At 42.9% G+C, this 20,606-nt stretch overlaps 1 protein-coding gene across 1 annotated transcript in view; it reads right to left on the reverse strand.

Annotated features, from left to right (window-relative positions):
- Positions 1–19,995, reverse strand: part of GPAT4 (glycerol-3-phosphate acyltransferase 4) — a 32,471-nt gene extending 12,476 nt beyond the window's left edge. The window contains exons 1-2 of the mRNA XM_072763467.1: positions 19,854–19,995; positions 6,869–7,870 (exon numbers count right to left, since the gene is read on the reverse strand). Coding sequence (XP_072619568.1) covers positions 6,869–7,297 — 429 coding nt within the window. The 5' untranslated portion in view covers positions 7,298–7,870; positions 19,854–19,995. The remainder of the gene's footprint in view (positions 1–6,868; positions 7,871–19,853) is intronic.
- Between the last annotated feature and the right edge of the window lie 611 nt (positions 19,996–20,606).

Below are 20,606 nucleotides of genomic sequence, written 5' to 3' on the forward strand. Positions count from 1 at the left end.
CAAACTTGTTTCCACAGTTATGTAGGGTGGGAGAGAAGCCTACATTCTGTGACACAGCAAAACCCACAGTCCAAAGCATTTGGTGTAGATTCTGCTGGCAGAGCCTCAAGTATCAGCAAGACTGCTCTGGATGGTTTAGAAGAGCCAAAAAGCAGGACATGAGTTTTTTTTGTTTTTGTTTTTTTTTAGAACGAGTTTAATCAGTGATCTGACCCTGACCTCATCTGGAAAAGAGAAAATTTCTTCAAACACAACTGTCTAGAAAAAGACAGCTTAGAGTCATCCACTCAAAGAGAGGTCTAAGGCAAGAAAAGCCACATAGCCCATTTTCTATACTTTGGACATTTAGTGTTTTGTTTTGGTTCTATGCATGGATGATCATTTCTAGAAGAAAATGTAAATGAAACTCCTACAATGGAGGAAGGTAGATTCAACCTGGGAATTCTATCTAGGGAAGAGGTGAAAAGGGCAAGACAGTTTACAGCAAGCCTGACATACAGACACAGGCCACTCTACCAGAGTTTAGGGTTTTCTATCTTGGCCAAGACTGCATTATACAGCCAGCATAGTGAGAATCAGAAAAACTTGGTTCTGTACTGACAATTCTGACACTCAGAAGAGGTTGCAACAGGCAGGTAATATATGACTCTGAGGCTCTTGAGGACTAGCATTTAAGTCTGTGAGGACTGCTTCACTCTGCAAAATTCAAAATGGTGGTGGTGTTTTACTTGGAAGGGTACAAGTTAGATGAGACCCTGCATCTCCTTGCTCTTACCATAGAGCTGTCGTAAACATCACCTTGCCCTTGTGCCCTGTCCATCCAGCTTCACTCGTTCACACTTCAGGTATGTTATAAGATGCTTCTGTCTGGTCACAAGAGTTGGGGGGGGGGAGGGCAGGGTTGGAGGAAGCTGACAGTTAGCTGGAAGAATCGGTTCAGGAGGAGAGACTGATCCGTGAATTGGACTGCTTCAGCCTGGTGCAGAAGACTGAATGAAAGGGCCCTGCACATGACCCATGTCTGATAACTCCACAACTGGTTTCTTGGAGCTGTCATTTTCAGAAACATAGTGTTCAGAAATCCAGAATAAAATTAAGAATCCTAGGCCCAGAGCTCATTCCTATAAACCTCCTCTCCTTCCCCTGATGTGAGATGACATTTACCATGCGATCCAGCATCAGATTATTAAACGATTTCCTTCTTAGCGTCCCCCAGACAGAAGAGACCATTTAAGGGCATTAACAATGCTGCACTCTTAGGTAACATTAAACCCAAGGCAAACCTTGGCAGATGAAAGGCAGGCCCAGCTCCTCGAAAGGCAGATGGTTCAATGGTGTACTTGTGCTATTCATTCTATTGAACACTACAATTTAGGAATTATTCACAAGTAACATCCAACAGACTTTGCGAGACCAATCTTAACAGAAACCTCTCCTATTTTTCAGTGAGTCCCCACTGCACTGTCCCATACCAACCATATATGCCCACAGAATGAGACCCTTAGGAAATTCAGGCTCCCATCATCTAGCACCTCTATTCCCCTGCAAACACTATCTCTCTTGTACCAGCTCTCTTTTCTCCCCCTGCTTCAGCTGTAACCTCTAAGTAGCTACTAGCAAATCTGTAGATCTTTACTTCACTCAAGTGTCAACCTCACATTCCCAATCACCTGCTGGTCACTTCCACATGCAAGTTCAACTAGCCCTCACCAGCATGTTGCAAATAAAAGACAACATACCTCCTCCCAGCCCGGAAAGTGCTCCCTTTCCTCCGACCCTCCTCTTGCGGCCCTGGGATCCCTCTGTTCATCCAAGCTTTCCAGCCTCCCATTGCTCATCAAGTCCTATTGATCCTCCCCTGAAACGGCACTCTTTCACAGCTGCCTCTTGTGATGTCATTACCTTTGCTCCCTAGATCATTCTCTTGCCTATTTTAACAACAGCAATTCAGTTGCTCTTTCCTCCCTTCAAATCACCCACCTGCTGCCAGTCTGATGTCACTTCCCTGATCAAAAACCTTCAATGCCTAAAGAAGCATTTGGTTTTATAATCTACCTCACACCCACCACTAAACTATGTACAGTATCTAAACAAGACCGTACCTTCTCATCTGCACTTCTAGAATGCCTTTTCCTTTTTGAGATCCAGGTCAAATGCCAACTCGTATATGAAATGTTACCTACCCAATTCCGGCAGATTTCATCTTTCCCTGTGTATCTGAAATAGCATCCAATTGTGAATTGATTGCGTATGCATATACTTGTCTTTCTTACTAGACTCTAAATACCCTGAGGGGCAGGAGATAGAACCCACCCATGTTCTCATTCCAGCAGAGTCTGACAGAGGGTTCGGCACCTAGTAGGCAGTCACTAATGGCTGCATTTAACTCCCCGTATTTCTCTTCATCAAGGTCTCCACGTGAAAAGATAGAGCTGAGACGATACAACCTACAACTAACTACTCTCCATCACCTGCCCGGCCAGAGTCAACATCTCACCTTCTTCAGTTCATTCTTTCAGCTATTCAGGGTTATGTTAAAATCATCTTTCTCAATGTGATAGAGAGGACATGCCTGACATGACCTTTCACTACAAGTACATGAAGCAGGTGTTATGACTTCCACTCTATAGATGAGGAAGCACGTGGTAAAATCTGACGACTTAGGTCAAGTTTCAAAACTTGTCAAAGAGCCCTAGATTTGAACTTAAGGCCCACTGGCTCAAAAACCCATGCCCATCCCACTATAATCCCACCGTACAGCCTCTTCAACAACCACTACTGGCTTTCTAGGATGCTCCATTGGCCACTCCTACTTTGGAATTTAATGTTTACAATTGTAACCTTTACAACCATCTCTGACTGACCTGATCAAGCCCTTGCCCGTGAGGCAAAATCACCTAGGCCATTTCTTTCCAACTCTCTATTTCCAGCTTTCTACTTTTTCTTTTCCAAATCATTCATCCTAAACTCAGTGGAAAGCCACTCTCAGGACTTCTACTCCAAAGAATACCATCATCACTGTATTGAGAGAAAATCTAAAGCACAAACATTAAGAAAACAAAAGCACTTTTTTTTTTTTTTTTTAAGATTTTATTTATTTACTCATGACAGACACAGAGAGGCAGAGACACAGGCAGAGGGAGAAGCAGGCTCCACGCAGGGTCTCCAGGATCATGCCTCTGGGCTGAAGGTGGCGCTAAACCACTGGGCCACCAGGGCTGCTAAAAACACTTTTAAAAAAGAACATTGCTCGGGATGCTTGGTGGCTCAGGGTTGAGTGTCTGCTTTGGCTCAGGTTATGATTCTGGAGTCCTGCAACTGAGTCCTGTATCAGGCTCCCCGCAGGGAGCCTGCTTTTCCCTCTGCCTGTGTCTCTGCCTCTCTCACTGTGTCTCTCATGAATAAAATCTTAAAAAAAAAAAAAAAAAAAAAAAGTAAAATAAAAAACACTGCTGCCCTCTACACACAAAAATCTGCAATTCAGCATTCACAGGACCTCCACTTCAGTTAAGTCTTCCAGGACAGGGGATTGGGAAGACACTGACCCACCCACATTCTCCCCCTGGCAGGTATAATGAGGTTCTTTTATATAGAAGGATGTGCTGATTATGCGTAACTAGTTGTTAAGCTAGCACTTGCTTAGTTCTGCCAAAAGCACAGGTATAGGTACTGCATGAACCAATCTAAAAATGGTGGATAAAATCACAAAGAAAACACATATACAAAATTATATATACATGTTATTACACAACACATGAACGCAGCTGCCAAAGACTGAAGAGTAATACATGTACAAAAATGTTAAGGTATTGTAAGCTGTGGAAAGATGAATGATTAACATTATTTGTCTGGTTATCTACTACTACATAACAAGCCACTCTCTAGCTTAGAAGCTTAAAACACCACCACCACTGACTTTGCTCATGAATCTGCAAACTGCACCAAGTTTGACACTGGCTGGGGGGCTGGAAGCTAAGGACTGGATCCCCTGCAGATCTGCTCATGCCTGTGTATGGCAGCTGATGCTGGCTGTCAGGGCTTCCCTGGGGCTGTGAACTGGAATACCTAACACATGGCCTGCCTCACAACATGCAGAAGCATCCCAAGAATCAGAAGTTACACTGCCATTTCTAGCCTGATCTCACGTGTTACACAGTGTAATTAATGTCCACCACATCCTGCTTATCAGAAACACAGTCGTAAAGCAGGCCAGTACCCACGAGGAAGTCAACCAGCCTCCAACTTTTGGTGACAGGCATTAGAATCACTTAGAGAGTTTTAAAAACATACCCATACAGAACCATTAAAATCAGAATCTCTGGGGGGAGATTCTAGTGCTCCCAAACAAGCACTTTTAAAATGCTCCCCAGGTAATTCAAATGTGTAGTTGGGGGAGACTCACAGAATTAAGATGATCTCTGAGCTTTCTTCCAGCTCCAAAATTATATATTATCAGCCGGATTCAGGAAGGATGAAGAGGCTTAAAAAGGTAAAAAATAAAAGTCGATTAAAAAACACCCACAAGCAGGGCGTCTGGGTGGCTCAGTCAGTTGAGTGTCCAACTCTTGATTTGGCTCAGGTCATGACCTCAGGGTGGTGAAATCGAGCCCCACACTGGGCTCTACTCTGTGCTGAGCAAGGTGCTTAAAATTCTCTCTCTCTCCCCGTCTCATCCACCCCCTATCTGTGCTCTCTCTTTAAAAAAAGGAAAAAACAAACAAAAATGCCCACAGACATAAATTTATTTTAGATGTATACATGGATACACACATGTATACTTTCCAAGCTCTAAAACCAGTTTGGCCAAATCCAACTTGTGTCTAATACTAATGCTGATGTATAGAGCATTCAGTTCTTACTATCCATTAAGGTCAACTCAGAACAGTAGGAGAGTCAGAGAAGACCAGACATTCCTGCAGTGTCACCTATAACCATACTAGAATGGTATAAGTCCTTTCTAGCCCATCCCTAACTCTAGCTTCTAGCCAGGATGTAATAATCATCCATGCAGCTCAGCAGGACAGCACCCAGGGTATCCAGAACCCCTTCCGTGCCTAATATACACATCTCTAGGAATAACACGTGCAAATCCAGTTCTTGAAATCTTAAATCTTGAGGTCAAAAATGGGTACACAGAAATATACACACAGATACAGACATTATTTCATAACCACTTCTAAATCACTGTACCTCAAACTAGTGATTTTCAAGATGTGGTCAGCAAGCAAGTCTCTGAAGGCCCAAGACTACCTATCCCATGGAATGGCCCAAAATATATATTTAATGAATTTCAGCTATGTAATTATGATCTACGCTAAGTCACAAGAATATACATTTAAAAATACAGTCACAATTAGAAGGATTTTAATTGACTGTGAACTTTAAAATATTAATTTTGGGGGACACATTCAAAATGGAATAGAGAATATACAGGGACTCTAGGCCTTTTGTGGCCCAAAGTGATCCAAGTTAAAAAATTTTACCTACTACAGAATAACCCTAGGCTGATAACTCCATGATTTTTATGTTTTAAAAGCAAAAATCGCCATACATCTATGAGTTAACCACTTGCTTATAAACTTGAATGAAAGCTAAGCACCATTCAATGTTGTCTCCTAAAAGTTTACCAGATATTCTACTGACTCTCTACTGGTTTTGCACAGTTGGAAATAGTTGCAAACAGTTGTGGAAAAAGTTCCACAGTTGCAAGAGAGCATGAATAGTAAGTTATATGGTCCACAAGAATCTGGGGCTCTAATGAAGAATTACTTAGCCTGAAATTTAAGAAAATTACATTTCATGATGAATTAAAATAAATACTACACATAAGCAAAATAGCTGGTCCAAAGGCTGACTAGATCACCACTTCTCAAACAGATTCTAATTTAGTAGGTGTGGAGGGGACCTGAGACTTCCACCTCTAATCAGCTCTTAGGTGACACTCATGCTGCTGGCATCCATACCATTCTGAGTAGCAAGTAACTAGATAACCCCAGAGACCATCCGTAGGGCTCAAAAATCCTATCACTGAAAACACTGCTATAGCAACAGTACTGACAACAGGCAAAAGGTGGAACCAGCTCAGCCATATCCACCAGTGGATGAATGGATAAGCAAATTATGACAGAGATACACAATGGAATATTATTCAGCCATTAAAAAAATAAAAATACTGCAATATGTCATAATGCAACCGAATCTCAAAAATGTTATGTTAAATGAAAGAAGGCAGTCGTAAGAGAGCACATTTTTTTTTATGATTCCACAAATACAGAATATCCAGCATGGGTAAATCCAGAGCTAGAACATAAACTCACGGTGGCCGGGGAAGGAGAATATGCAGGGTAACTGCTTCATGAGTGGGGGATTCCTTGTGGAGTGATGAAAGTGTTAATGAAGTAGGTAGAAGTGATGGCTATACAACACTGTGAATACAGTAAATGCCACTCTAATTGATATTTTTATGTGAAAAAAATCCTATTCTTATAGGAGTATTAAATATTGAAACCCAATATTCAATAATACATGTAAAAAATATTTCCCATTATAAAGTAACATTTCATACAGCTCACTTAATCTTTCAGACTCTTTAAAATAAATAAGCAAGGTGTGGACTTATGGAATAGGTTCCTTTGCTCACAAGAATCAAACATCCAAGTACCTTAGCTCGAAAAGAAAGTTTGCTAGAGGCTTTCACAAGTACACACCTAGGGAAATTGTTTACTCAAGACGCCACTTCCCATTCTCCCAACTTTCTCTGTATGCAATCAAGAGATAATAACCTGCCAGATAAGAAAAAGTCTTTACTAATATAGCAGCATTTCTTCCCTCCTTGGTGAAGCAACCATTTGTAAACAGCACAACTTACCGCAAAGATTTTTAACAAAGTTTTCATGTAGAGCTTTCGGATACCAAATGAGACTCCAAAAATGGCCGGGACTATGATGAAAACAAGAAGGAGGGTGAAGAGGACAGTCAGGGAGATGCCCAGAAGGTTGACAATCAGGCTATCAAAAGGCAGCAACAGGAACATGGTGGAGGATCCAGGCAAGGCCAGTGACCCCCAACTCAAGAACAAACCACCGTCTTCAGATGGTCCTGTCAGACAGCACCAGCCTGGGAAAGAAAGTGAGTCCCCATAGGACAGCAAACCCCATTCCAGGTTCACAACATTTGACTGCCTGGGGGCAGGAGGAAGTAAAAAGGGCCACAGGAGACAGTCCCAAAATGCCAGCGCTCCCCAGAATAGATGGACTTTGGAGGTGAATGAGGCAGGACCAATCTTCCATACAAGCATCCGAGTCCAGGTGCAGTTTCTGTGAAAGTGAGTACTCAGCGAGGGAGGGATCTCTGCTCTGCTACCCTTCTGCTCCTTCCAGTTTTCCTTTTTCTTTCGTGCTCCAGAGCATTTAGCAGATCAATGTGTCCTGAAGATCTGTCATTGCCAGAAGTACCAAGAAGAGTTCCAAGTTGGTGCCAGAACAATCTTGATAACTTCTGTGGAGGGGGGTGACTGCTGGCACTTCACAGAGAAGGCTTCTGAACTTGAATATGTGGAAATTAAATAATTGTTTTACTTAAAACTCCTTCATAAGCTGAAAACTGTGTTCATCGTAGAGTTCATATCTGGCCCCATTCTTCCTCTGGAGAGGTTCCTGGTGCGTGCTGCTTCCAGGACCCTCCAATGTGGAGAGCTACAGTCTTTGCCAGTAGGATACAGATGCTGGCACACAATGTCTCATGCTGCCTGTGTTGAGTGTCACTCCAGGCGCATCCAGCATTGGTTTCCTCTGGATATTCTTCTCCCTAAGGCCCCCTTCTCAGCAGTGACCTGGGTTCTTGGCAAGAAGTTGCTTACATGCTGCCAAAGCTGGGGGTGGAAACAGAAACACCATCAGTCACACAAGTCAAGAGGAGAAACATCAATATGCTTTGGGGGTGGGGGCGGTTTTAGAGGAAGCCTAGATTCAGTGCCAGCTTCTCAAGTCATCAAGGTCAAAGGGGAGAGGCAAACAACAGGTGGCAGGCGCAGATGTGGAAGGAAAATGGTGAAGTTTCATATAGCTTCAATTCCAATGATATGATCTGTGGCCAACTTTCTGAAGAGAAAATATATTGATAGAAGCAACATTTCATTTATATTACAAAAAGTCTCCCTCCTACTTGTCCCCAACTACCCAGAGTTCTGTCTGCAGATGCAACCATGTTACCACAGCTTCATATTCTTCCAAGGTATTCTGCGCTAAGATGAAAAAATCATAACTGATGTTTTCTACTCACCCCCCTCACCCTGATAACAGTAACGATGCCATACTCTGTATACTGTTCTTAAACTTGCATTTTGTTTTGGTTCTTTAGCTTACCATATCTTGGAAAAGCGCTCCATCAACACATGCAGGGCCCCCTCACTCTTTACAGGTGCACAGTTTTCAACCTAAGAGTATACCATCGGGGCTCCTGGATGGCTCAGTTGGTTAAGCGGCCACTCCTGGTTTTGGCTGAGGTTGTGATCTCAGGGTCATGCAATTGAACTCTGCATCAGGCTCATCATGCTCAGTGGGGAGTCTGCTTGAGATTCTTTTCCCTCTCCCATTGCCCCTCTCCCCCGTGTTTGCATGCACACACTCTCAAATACATAAATCTTAAAAACGACAACAAAAAAATGTACCATAAGTTAGTTAACTGGTTTCCTAAAGTTGGACACCAATGTTCCCACTTTTTTGTTATAAATACTTGAATTAGTAACCAACTGCATACATGATTTAGCATACAAAATGCAAGGCAAATATAAATATACTTTCACGATAAATTCCTAGAAATGGAATTGGAGGAGAAAAGGAAATAGTTTTAACTTTACAAGATATTGCTGCATTTTCTACATGGAGATTAAACTCCCTCAGTTGTCTATCTCCTCACACTGGTCACTCTTTTTTGTTTTAAAGACTATTCTACTTAGGACAGTTTTGGGTTCACAGCAAAACTGAAAGGAAGATACAGAGATTTCCCACATATCCCTGTCCCTACATATGGACAGCTACCCCCATTATCAACAGTCCCACCAGAAAGGGACATTTGTTCCAAGTGGCTGATGAACCTACAATGACACATCATAGTCACCCACAGCTTACATCAGGGTTCACCCTTGGTGCTGTCCATTTTAGATGTCTGGACAAATATATGACATGTATCCATCATTACAGTATCATACAGTATTTTCATTGTCCTAAAAATTCCCTGTGTTCTGATTATTCACTCTTCCCTTCCCAAAGCCCTGGCTACCACTGATCTTTTACAGTCTGGATAGTTTTGCCTCTTCCAGAATGTCTTATAATTGGAATATTTTCAGATTGGCTTCTTCCACTTAACATAGTCACGCATGAACACCACTATTTTAAATGCCTTACAAAAGTACTTCAATTTTATATTACTTATCCCTAACCACAAGTTACCAATGCCAAGTCCTGCACATAGGAACATCCTTTCAAATCTCTGGCAAACACACTGGGGCTTCACACCAATCACCTTCTGTTCCATTCCTATACATTAGGAAGTTCAAGAAATTGAACAAATAAGCAGGTTACTACCTTTATCTTAAATTTTGCCTGGTGCCTTTATAGAACTCTCAGATACCTTTCACAGGTTCTTTTGTAACATGTCAACATTACTTCCTTTTCACCAATTAGGAAATAAAGACAGAGACAGATTCAGTTCTTCTGACTCCTAACCCAGTAATGCTCCCATTACAGTCTCACACATTTAGTGATTAAATTAAAAGAACATGCTATTTTGTGGCACTGAGTCACAAATATTAGCTCCTAATTTGATCACCATCACTGCTAACATTTATTGAATGCTAACAACACGACAGATCTTGAGCTAACGTAACAAACATTTTACATCACTGACCCTCACAGAGGTCTCACAACCCTGTTACGGTGGAGTTCTTGCTACCACTGCTATTTTACACAGAACAAAAATCGAGGTTTAGAGGATTAAGTAAATTTCCCAGAATGACACGCCTACTCAGTAGGAGAGTAGGAATTTAGACCAGGGTATCTGTCTCATAGCCCATGCTCTTTGCCCTCCTAGCTCCCAAACCACCCTGAAATAAATTAACACTTCCCTCATGCCAGGCCTGCTCTACAGAACTTCTTGTGGTCACAGAAAAACCACAAGGCAAATCTGGATTCATGTATCAGAATTTGGTGTTCTCAGAATCCAAGGTACAAACCTGCTCTTTCATTTTTATAAACTGGCCAAACTGACTCTATATGCCAGATTTCTCACAACAGCCCAGTAGAGGTTGAGGAAATTAGATATATTTCTGAGACTTAATTCAATTTGCTGAGTCACTGTATTCGTTAAGCCTATCTAATTCCAGCTTAATTCTAGGGCCAAATCTCTGTTCTACTCTCCCATTCCTGTCCCCTTGTCCAGAATTCCCATGGGACATAAGCAGCAAAATCTCTCTCACTGGCCAAGGTTACCCTGAGTTCTATGGACCCAAGATGACAGACACTATGGTCACTGTGACTTCCCATGACAGAGTTTAGATCTCTTTTCTTGAATCACAATCAACTAAGAATTCCCAAGGTTATTCTGGGTTCATGTCCCCAAAACATTAAACACATTTAGCAATAAACTAATTTCTTCACTTAGCTCAGGGGTTGACAAACCACAGCCCATGGGCCAAAGCAGGTTTTGGTCTGTTTTTTCTAAGACTCATGAGCTAGGATTGGCTTTGACATCTTTAAAGAGCTGTAAAAAAAAAGCTGTAAAAAAGAATAATTTGTGACTGAGACCACTACCAGCAAACCCTAAAATACTTACTATCCAACCCTACACAGTTTGCCAACCCATGACCTAGCCACTACTTTCTCCCCCAAGAGGCATTGAACTCTTCTCTATGGTCCTGCCCCACCCCTTGAGTTCATGTTGATGAGTGCCAGACTTTAGAACAGAGAACAGTAACCTAGCCAAACAAGTTATCTGGCCAATGCTAAACAATCCTCACATAAATTCTTAGAAGTAAAGAGAAACAGCAAGCAAACTAATTATCAAACAGAGTTCCAAACATCTTGCTGGATTAGCAGAGTAGCCACTGAAGCCAGAAGACTGGTGCCTTAGGCCCCCTTAACACAAACAGACCACAATGCCCAGATAACTGCTCATTTAGGAGAGGATATCACTTTGCTTCAAGTAAATAGAACCATGATTCCATAAACATGAGGTAGTATTTGCACATTCTCTTAATTTCCATAGCTTTCAGCCAAACTCATAGTTATCTGACCAAAGTTCTCCCAAGGGGCCAGAGAGAAACATAAGAAACAAGTAGTTCTGAGTTTTAGAAAGAAAGGTGGCTACATCCTAGGAACATGACAGAGCTCATCACTAAGCTAACTAAACTTTTCAATCTGGACCTTTAAGCTCCCCCTCCCCCCAAAATGACCCAATTTCCAGTGCTCCTCAGTTCTCAGAGTGACAAGTTCACAGTCAACAAATATTCACTGGGAACATAGTATGTGTCACACATTATGTCAGGTGGAATATAGTGGTGAATATGCCTAGAGACAAGTGTTCAGCAAATAAATATACAGAGTCATAATTTCACACTTTAATGATTGTTAGCAAGAAAAAGAGGATCCAAGAAGAGAAAATAACAGGGGAAACTTCATTTAAATCAGGTCATCTAAACCAATTCTGACCCAAGCACTAGATAGGGACTACTATGATTCCCAACTGCAGAATCAAATATAGCCAACCCTTGAACAGCAAACAGGTTTGAACTGTGCACGTCCACTTATATAAGGATTCTTTTCTAATACAGTGCTGTATTTTCTCTTCCTCATGATTTTTAAAAATTTGTATTTATTTATTTTGAAAGAGAGGGAGCAGAGGAAGGACAGACGAGGAAGGAGAGGCAAAGGGAGAGAATCTCAAGCAGACTCCACACTCCACGCAGAGCCCAGTGCAGATCTCACAACCCTGAGATCATGACCTGAGCTGAAACCAACAGCTGGATGCTTAACTAACCAAATGAGCCACCCAGGCACCCCTTGTTATGATTTTCTTAAGAACATTTTCTTGTTCTAGCTTACTTTTTTGTAATACGGCATGTGATAAGTATACAAAATATGCATTAATTGTATCAATAAGGCTTCCAGGCAACAGTAGGCTTTGAGTTAAGTTTTAGGAAGGTCAGAAATTACACAGAGGTTTTCAACAGTGCAGGGAGTCAAGGTCTCTAACACCCATGTTGTTCAAGGGCCAGTTGCATTCCCTTTCAGCTAGCTCTCTGTGACACAGCCTACTTACTTCAGGAGATCATTACTACCAGAATATGTCCAGAGAGAGGCCACCTACCAACTCAAAGGAAGAAAACGTACCATTTTATTAAACATCAACACTTAGGTTACACAGGGATAATGCATTTTTTAAGCATACCAAGCACAATGTCTGTCACGTATTAGATCTCAATAAATGGTATGCACATCATTCCATTAGGATCAGAAGAAAACCAGGGTACTGTCTTCAGTTTCTGTTCTTTAAAGACAGATTGATTTATTTATTCATTCATTCATTCATTCATTCATTCATTCATTCATTTAAAAGAGAGAGTGCACACACATGCACCTGAGAGTACATGAGGACGTGTGTTTGAGTGAGGGGCAGGATGGAAGGAGGAGAGAGAATCCCAAGCAGACTCCCAACTGAGAACTGAGCCCCCAACCTGGGGACTCGATCCCAGGACCCTGAGATCATGATCTGAGCTGAAATCAAGAGCCTGCTGCTCAACTGACTGAGCCACTCAGGTGCCCCCATCTTCATTTCTAAATACCAAACTAAATACCAAACTTTAAGAGAGCAAGATAGAGAGGAAGGCATTTCAAAGTAAGTCACAAAACCCAAAGACCAAAAAATACTACATACTACATGTAGCATATTACATGCCTAGCAAGCACTAGGTGCTCAATAAAAAGGTTAGTTGTAAAGCATAGAATTGTGAATTAAAACTAGTGAGAGAGCAAAAAAAAAACAAAACAAAAAAAAAAACCTTCTTTTATAAACTACCATACTGGTGAAAATGAGAAAATATCCTCAAATACTGCTAGTTGGAGTGTAAAAATGGTACAACATCTATAGAGAATAATTTGGTAAACGCCATTAGAATTTTAAGTGTACATAACCTTAGTGCCAGCAGTTCTACCTCTAAAAATTTACCCTAAAGACAAATTAGAGGGGTGCCTGGGTGGCTCAGTCAATTGAGCATCCAACTCTTGATTTCAGCTTAGGACATGACCTTAGGATCCTGGGATGGAGTCCTCTGTCAGACTCTACACTGGGTGTGGAGGCTGCTTTAGATTCTCTCTCTCCTCCTCCCTCTCCCCACTTGCACACTCTCTCTCCCTAAAAGGGGGGAAAAAAAAAAGATAAATTAGAACAGCAGTTTTCAACCAGGGGCTATCTCCCCTCGACAACCTCTCCTCCAACAACCCCCCAACATTTGGTAATGTCTGCAGACCTTTTTAGTTGTCACAACTTGGTATAGGAGCTACTGACCAGTACAAAAAAGACTGGGATACTGCTAAACATCCTGTAATGCGTAGGTCTCCTCCAGCAAAGAATTATCCAGCCCCAAATGACATTGGTGCTGAGGCTGAGAAACCCTGTATTGATGTATATACAAGATGATGTGTGTGCACGGTTATTGACTGCAGCACTGTTGGTAATATCCAAAGAACATCAACATCCACAACTAACAGAAAATACAATGGAATACTATTCATCTGTTAAACCAAAAAAGACATTTACTTGTGCACTGATAAGAAACAATCTACCAGTTAGATGCAGAACAATGTCCACAGTAAATACCAACTGTGCAAGGAGGAGGAAAAGAAAAATATATACAGTTTATATGTATTTGCAAAGATACAGATCTCTGGAGAGATATAAGAATGACTCTAGTTCTGCCTCTAGGAGTGTGCGGGAGAGGTCACTTTCTCCTTTTGCTACCTTTAAAATTGTATTTATCATTGTGAATAGGTGATAATGCTGGGTGAATTGAATGTCAAGTGTATCAGAGTGGTGAAGTATAAAAAATTTGCTTCAATGCAACTGATGCTTAGAAGGAAGTATACAGTTTCCAAGGAAACAAGGCAGCACTCAGAGCTACTAGGTTGAAATGAACCTAAAGTGCTAAAAACCCAAAACTACAAATAAAGTTGACATCAATCCTGGATAAATAAATGGTTCAAGACAAAGGCAAGATATAGTAAGCCAAAGGATAACTCAACTCACTAGAAAGAAGACAGTAATACTGTCAGTTGCAGTCTGACAAGACTGGTTCTTGGTCTTAACTAAGATCACTTTGACCTTAAGTACTTTCCCCTTGCCTACAAAGGACTAATGTGAGTTGGAACTGGGTAATAAGGAACCTGGTACCAACTTCCCCCAAAGCAACATGAAGTCTTCCAAGCTGTGAAAGCAAAAAAGGACAAAGGACACAGGATATGTTGATATTCGTGGGCAATCAGCCTAAGAAAGGACACGTGCATTACACATTGCATTACCCAACTTGAATGCTGCTCTGAGAGCTCCATTTCAGAAATGGTGCTTTTATATTTGAGTATTGTATACGTAACTGGAAGCAACTTCCTGGCCTTTTTTTAAATCTTTTTTTGTATGGCTTATTTCACTCCGCATAATCATTTTGAGAATCATTCATGTTGCTACACATGTCAAGAGTTCATTCCTTTTTACTGCCGAGCTGTAGTCCAATGTATGGATATACCACTTTCGTTTATGCATTCATCTACTGATGGACAACTGGGTTGTTCCAGTTTGGGACTGTTACAAATAAAGCTGCTATCTTCAAGTCTTTGTATGGACATACATTTTAATTCCTCTTGGATAAATACCTAGGAATGTAATGAGTGAGTCTACAGTAGGTGTATGTTTACCTGCCAAACTGCTGTCTAAGCTGGTTGTATCATCTTGCATCCTCACCAGCAGTGTATGAAAGTTCCATCTGCTCTACAGCTTTACCAATACTTGACAGGATCAGTCTTTTTAATTTTAGACACACTAATGGATGTGAAGTGGTATCAAATAGTTTCAGTTTGCATTTCCCTGGTGACAAAAGATATTAAGCATCTTTTGTACTTATTCAACATCCAACTATCTTCTTTGGTGAAGTGTTCAAATCTTTAGCCTATTTTCTTTTAGGTTATTTTATGACTTAGTTTTGCTACTGGCTATTTTTTAAAAATCAAGCTTTCTCCCCCCAAAGACTAGACAGTGTTATTTAAAATGAGAAAGCATTATTACTGGACTACACACTTTAAACCACTTACCAAGGATTTTTAAAAAAGAAAAAGGGAGAAGATTAATCCCAAAGACAAAAAAAAAAAAGAGAGAGAGAGAGAGAGAGAGAGAGGACCTCATCACAAAGGTACAAAATTCGTGGACCATCAGATTTCTTTGTTCAACTTGCTACAAACTTGAAACGCGAATTACACAAAGAAAAATCACTAAGACATGAGACAAAAAAAAAACCAATGGTCAAAACCACAGCTCTATTTTAACCTCGGCACTGTGTATTACTAAGGACCTAAAATCCTTCTTTATCTTTATGCTCAGCTGACAGTGATTCTGTGCTGTCCAACGCAGCAGCCACTAACCACATGTAACTCTTGAGCACTTGAAATGTGGGTAGTCCACGATGAAATATGCTGTAAATGTAAATAAAATACACACTAGATTTAAATGACCTATGAAAAAATGAATGTAAAAGACGTGATTAAAAATCTGTATATAGATTACATGTTAAAGTGATATTTTGGATAATTTGGGTTTAAATAAAATACATGAGTAAAATTATTTTCATGTGTTTCTTTGTACTTTTTAAAAGTGGCTATTACAAAATGTAAAATTATATACACGGTGTGTATATTGTATTTCTATTGGATAGCACTGATCAAAAACTTATTTATTAATTTCATTTCATTTCATTTAACTTAAGTAGGCTTGGAGCCCAGCATGGAGCCCAACAGGGCTCGAACACACGATCCTAAGATCAAGACCTGAGCTGAGATCAAGAATTGGATGCTTAACTGAGTGAGCCACCCAGGTGCCCCTGACCAAAAATTTCTAAAGCAGACCCTGAAAATAAAATACATGTAACTAGTAAAGGAAAAAAAAAAAAGTAAATATTTTTTCCCCTCCTCATTCCTCTGCTATGAGAAGAAAATGGTATGTACTATGGAGGAGCTTAGAATTGGAACTCAGGAGTCTTCTTAGCTAAGGGTTCAAGCACAGCTCTGTAAAGTCATTCAGCTTCCCTGGATTTCAATTTCCTCACCGGTTTTTTGGTAGTTTAATTCAAAAGGTCAACAAAAATTCATTACGCTTCTACTTTTTACAGAGTATTATTATGATATTGCAGGTCTTGGGCTTACAGTTTAAAAGGAGGTACAATCCAAACAAGAGTGCCCAAAGAAAGGACACAAGGTTCTGTGACTTGTGTCAGACGTGTGGGTGTTTTAAAAGAGAGTACCTTTAAAGAAGTTAGGAAAAACTGCAAGTTTTATAACATTCCTACTAACTAAAATTCAGTGCTCTGAAAAAGCATTCATCATTCTATCCTAAGTATTTTGTAGTTTAGTGATACATGGAATTGATGATATTTGGTTCAAGTCCTCCTTTGAGCATAAAGATACAGAAAGAAGTAAATACCACACCATAATGAGGTTCTACTTTACCTGAAGAAACAGTTTTGCAGTAGAGTTCAATGAGGATCAAATAATCTCTAGCTTCTATCTCCAGAAAGCAAGAGATTTTTAATAAAAGGTAACATTCTGTGGTGTGCACACAGATAAGAGGTTTATTCTTCAGCAGACACTAGTTACCGGGTTAGAATCCTAGCTAACCACTGCACTCCTTCTGATACCACAGATACACACACACAGAAATAACAAAAAACAAAAAAACAAAACCCAGACAAGGGGCGCCTGGGTGACTCAATCGATTAGTTGCTGAGTCTTGATTTTAGCTTGAGTCATGACATCAGCTCAGGTCCTGACCTGAGGGTCGTAAGTGTAAGGCTCTACACTTGGTGTGTACCCTGGTTAAGGTTCTCCCTCTCCCCCTTCTGCTTCCCACTCCCCCCCCATAAAAAAACAAACAAAACCCCAAAAAACAAAACCCACACAAAACACAGAAGTTCTCCCCCACACCCATATTTTTAAGGTAATGATTTACCCAGAAACCCTGATGCTATTACCTCAACAGTTGTTTCCACAAACTAGATGCAGGTGATAACCACTGTAAGTCACAAACTAACAAAAGTATATCTTGAAAATAACTTATAAACAACTATGCCACATCACATAAACTAAACTTAGAAGCAAATTCGATGAACTCTATATACGATGATTCCTTAGCTCACAGCATTCATTGGAATTTTAAGGGCAAAGACTGAGGTATAAGTACTGAATTTACCTGTTTTTCCTGAGATAGGGAAACTGAACAGCAACAAAGTGTGCTAAGGAAAAAAAAAAAAAAAAAAAACAAGAAAAGCAAACACCTAATCCATGTTACATCCAGCCTAGGATTCTTAATCTGTTAATGGCAAGTAAAGATGTTTTATGGAAGGGTACTCTTGTTCTCTCTGCCATCAAAAGCAAAACTTCAGGAGTGCATGCCAAATCATCCCAGTTTCCCTTACTCTTTCTTAAATAGTGGTGAATGTTATCTACATCTTTTGAAGTTTGCTCTTATTCTCAATTTGGTATTTTCCTTCTAAAGTCACAACTTTCCCATGCTTACTGAAAGCTGTGATTCATATTTCTCGTTTGTCCAATATCTGGTTTAAGAAGTATTTTAAGACATATCCCCTAGTTTTATTATTCCAGAATTTGATGGAAAAGTTCCTATTATTCCATCCAAACCTTTCATTGTAAAAATCTTCTGTTAGAGTGCTTCCACACATTTCCTCTTCCTGTAAGAAACAACTTAAAGGCAGGTACTATGGTAGAGTAGAAAAAAGACTGGGACGCCTGGGTGGCTCAGTGGTTGAGTGTCTGTCTTTGGCTCAGGGCATGATCCCGGAGTCCTGGGATCGAGTCCTGCATTGGGCTCCCCACAGGGAGCCTGCTTCCCCTGCCTCTCTGTGTCTCTCGTGAATAAATAAATAAAATTTTTAAAAAAGAGAGAGAGGGGATCCCTGGACGGCTCAGCGGTTTAGCACCTGCCTTTGGCCCAGGGCATGATCCTGGAGTCCTGGGATCGAGTCCCGCATTGGGCTCCCTGCGTGGAGACTGCTTCTCCCTCTGCCTATGTCTCTGCCTCTGTCTCTGTCTTTCATGAATAAATAAATAAAATCTTTAAAAAATAAATAAATAAATAGAGAGAAGAAAGAAGACCGAATGTGGAGTCAGGAGAGGTTTCCAGCCTCAGCTGGACTCTTATTCCCTGTTGATCTGGACATGCCACTGAACCTCCATGGACCTTGAGGGTACAACAAAATGAAAAAAATTAGACAAGATGATCTGGAAGTTCTCATCCACACCTGAAAGACTTTTGTATGAACTTGCCCTCCAGCACCTTGATCATTTTAGGTGCCCTTTTCTGGCCTTTCTCCAATGCAAGGATTTGATGTTCCGCTCCAGAGCTTAGGGGAGGGGGGGACATGGATGGGACAGGCTTAACTTGAAGATCGTGTTGAGGCTGGATGATGGCCGCAAGCTGGCTCACTATTTTATCACTGTTTTATTTTATCAGACATTTTTGTACGTCTGAAATTCTCCATAATACAAGGTTGTTAAAAACAAAAAACACTATCAAAGTGAGAATAAAGAAAGCCAGACTGGCATTATTATAGGACTCGTTTCTACAGTCTCTGGCAGGAGAATAACTGCTTTCACACCATTTCTCTTGAGTTGAGATAAAATCTCCAGGAGATGAAAACTAAGCAGAGGCACTCAAAGTTCAGTCAAAATGAAGGAAAATGAACCAGAAAGGAAGTGCTCTCAGGAAGGTTTTCACTGAGAAGCTCCATGGCACCGAGGGCGTGAGCAGAAGGCACTGATCATCTATCTAGGACAGCGTGGAACTCACTTCCACCGAGGTATACCATACAATGGTTTCATACAGTATATTCTCCCTAAGTTTTAAAGTGCAAAAGTTAAAACCCTACGTGCAACGGGAGTAAATACACAAGACCCTCTGGTAGGAGGATGCCTTGCAGGGGGTGAAATCAAAACGGAGAGGTAAGGGATTTCTGGGGTTAAGAAATTCTAAAAGAATGGGTTCCTCCGGGGAACAAGCGAGGAAGACGTACAGCCCAGGGACGCCGAAGGACCGAAGGACAGGAAGGCGCTTCCTCGCCATCTCCTGCGCGCTCGGGGCGGGCGGGCCGCGGAGCACCTGGGGCGGCCGGGGCGGCTAACCCCGACGCGGGGCCGAGCGGGCCGGACGGGGCCGGGCGGGGCCGGGCGGGGCCGGCGGGCTGCAGGAGCACCTGGGATGCGAGAGGAGGCCGGGGAGCCCCCCCGGAGGGGTCGCGGCCGCCGAGGACACAGGTCCCGGAGGGCGGGGCCGGGCTCGGGGCGCCGCAGCGGGACCCAGGGACGGCGCGGACTGTTCCACTGCGGCCAAGGGGGCGGAACGTTCCGAGCGGCCGGGAAGCCCCAGGAAGCGGCAATGGTGCCTCCTGACGCCGGAGCGGCGGAGGGAGGGGGGTCCCCGGGCCGCAGGCCGCCCGCGGGGCGCCCGCCCCCGCCCCAGCCCCCGGCCCGCCGCCGGCTCCCCTGGGGCCAGCGACCTTGGGGACGGGGGATCGCGGTCCTACTCACCGACCGCGAGGCTCGGGGCTGCCCAGGCCCTCCGTAGACGCCGCCGCCCGCCCTGGGCCGCCGCCGCCGGCCGAGGCGTGCGTAAAGACGTGCGCGCGCCCGCCCTTTGTCTACGCCGCTTTGACGTGACCCCTCCCGCCCCTCCCGCCCCTCCCGCCGTGTAATCTCCCGCCGCACCCGCGCGCCGGGCGCGCGCCGGGCGGGGACCCCGAGGGGCGGGGCGCCGCGTCACCTGCGCGGCTCGGTCTGGCCGCGGCGCCCCCTGGCGGGCGAGGAGCCGCAGGCTCGGGCCGCCGGGCGCTGGTGGCCGGGGCGCGCGGCCGCGGGGCTCCGGCTTCGAGGAGTGAGCGCTTGCTAAAGACCCGGCTCCGGGTCTCCGGGCTGTGCGCGGGCGGGGAGGCCGGCCGCTTCCCTCAAGGTGCGCTCGCGTAGGGTGTAGGGAGGCTGAAGTGAGCCCCGATCGGCGAGAAGGGCGGAGTCACTAGCCGGTCCTGTCGTCTTCGGACTCTTGTGCGTGTGCGGTGAGATACAGCTCTGCACGCAAGGAGCCGGGCTCAAGGCCGGCACGCGCAAGAAACCTTCGCGGCCGCCACACCTGCCTCACTGCCGCCGCCACCGTCACCACCATCATCATCATCATCATCATCATCATCATCATCTCCGAGTCCCATTTGTCTTACTGATGAAGCCAGGGAGTGCAGAGGGTTTGTGCGGGGGATCTCCGTGTTCCCTCGCGGCTGGGACTTCCCAACG

This window comes from Vulpes vulpes, chromosome 7, assembly GCF_048418805.1.
Source record: "Vulpes vulpes isolate BD-2025 chromosome 7, VulVul3, whole genome shotgun sequence".
Classification (NCBI taxonomy): domain Eukaryota; kingdom Metazoa; phylum Chordata; class Mammalia; order Carnivora; family Canidae; genus Vulpes; species Vulpes vulpes.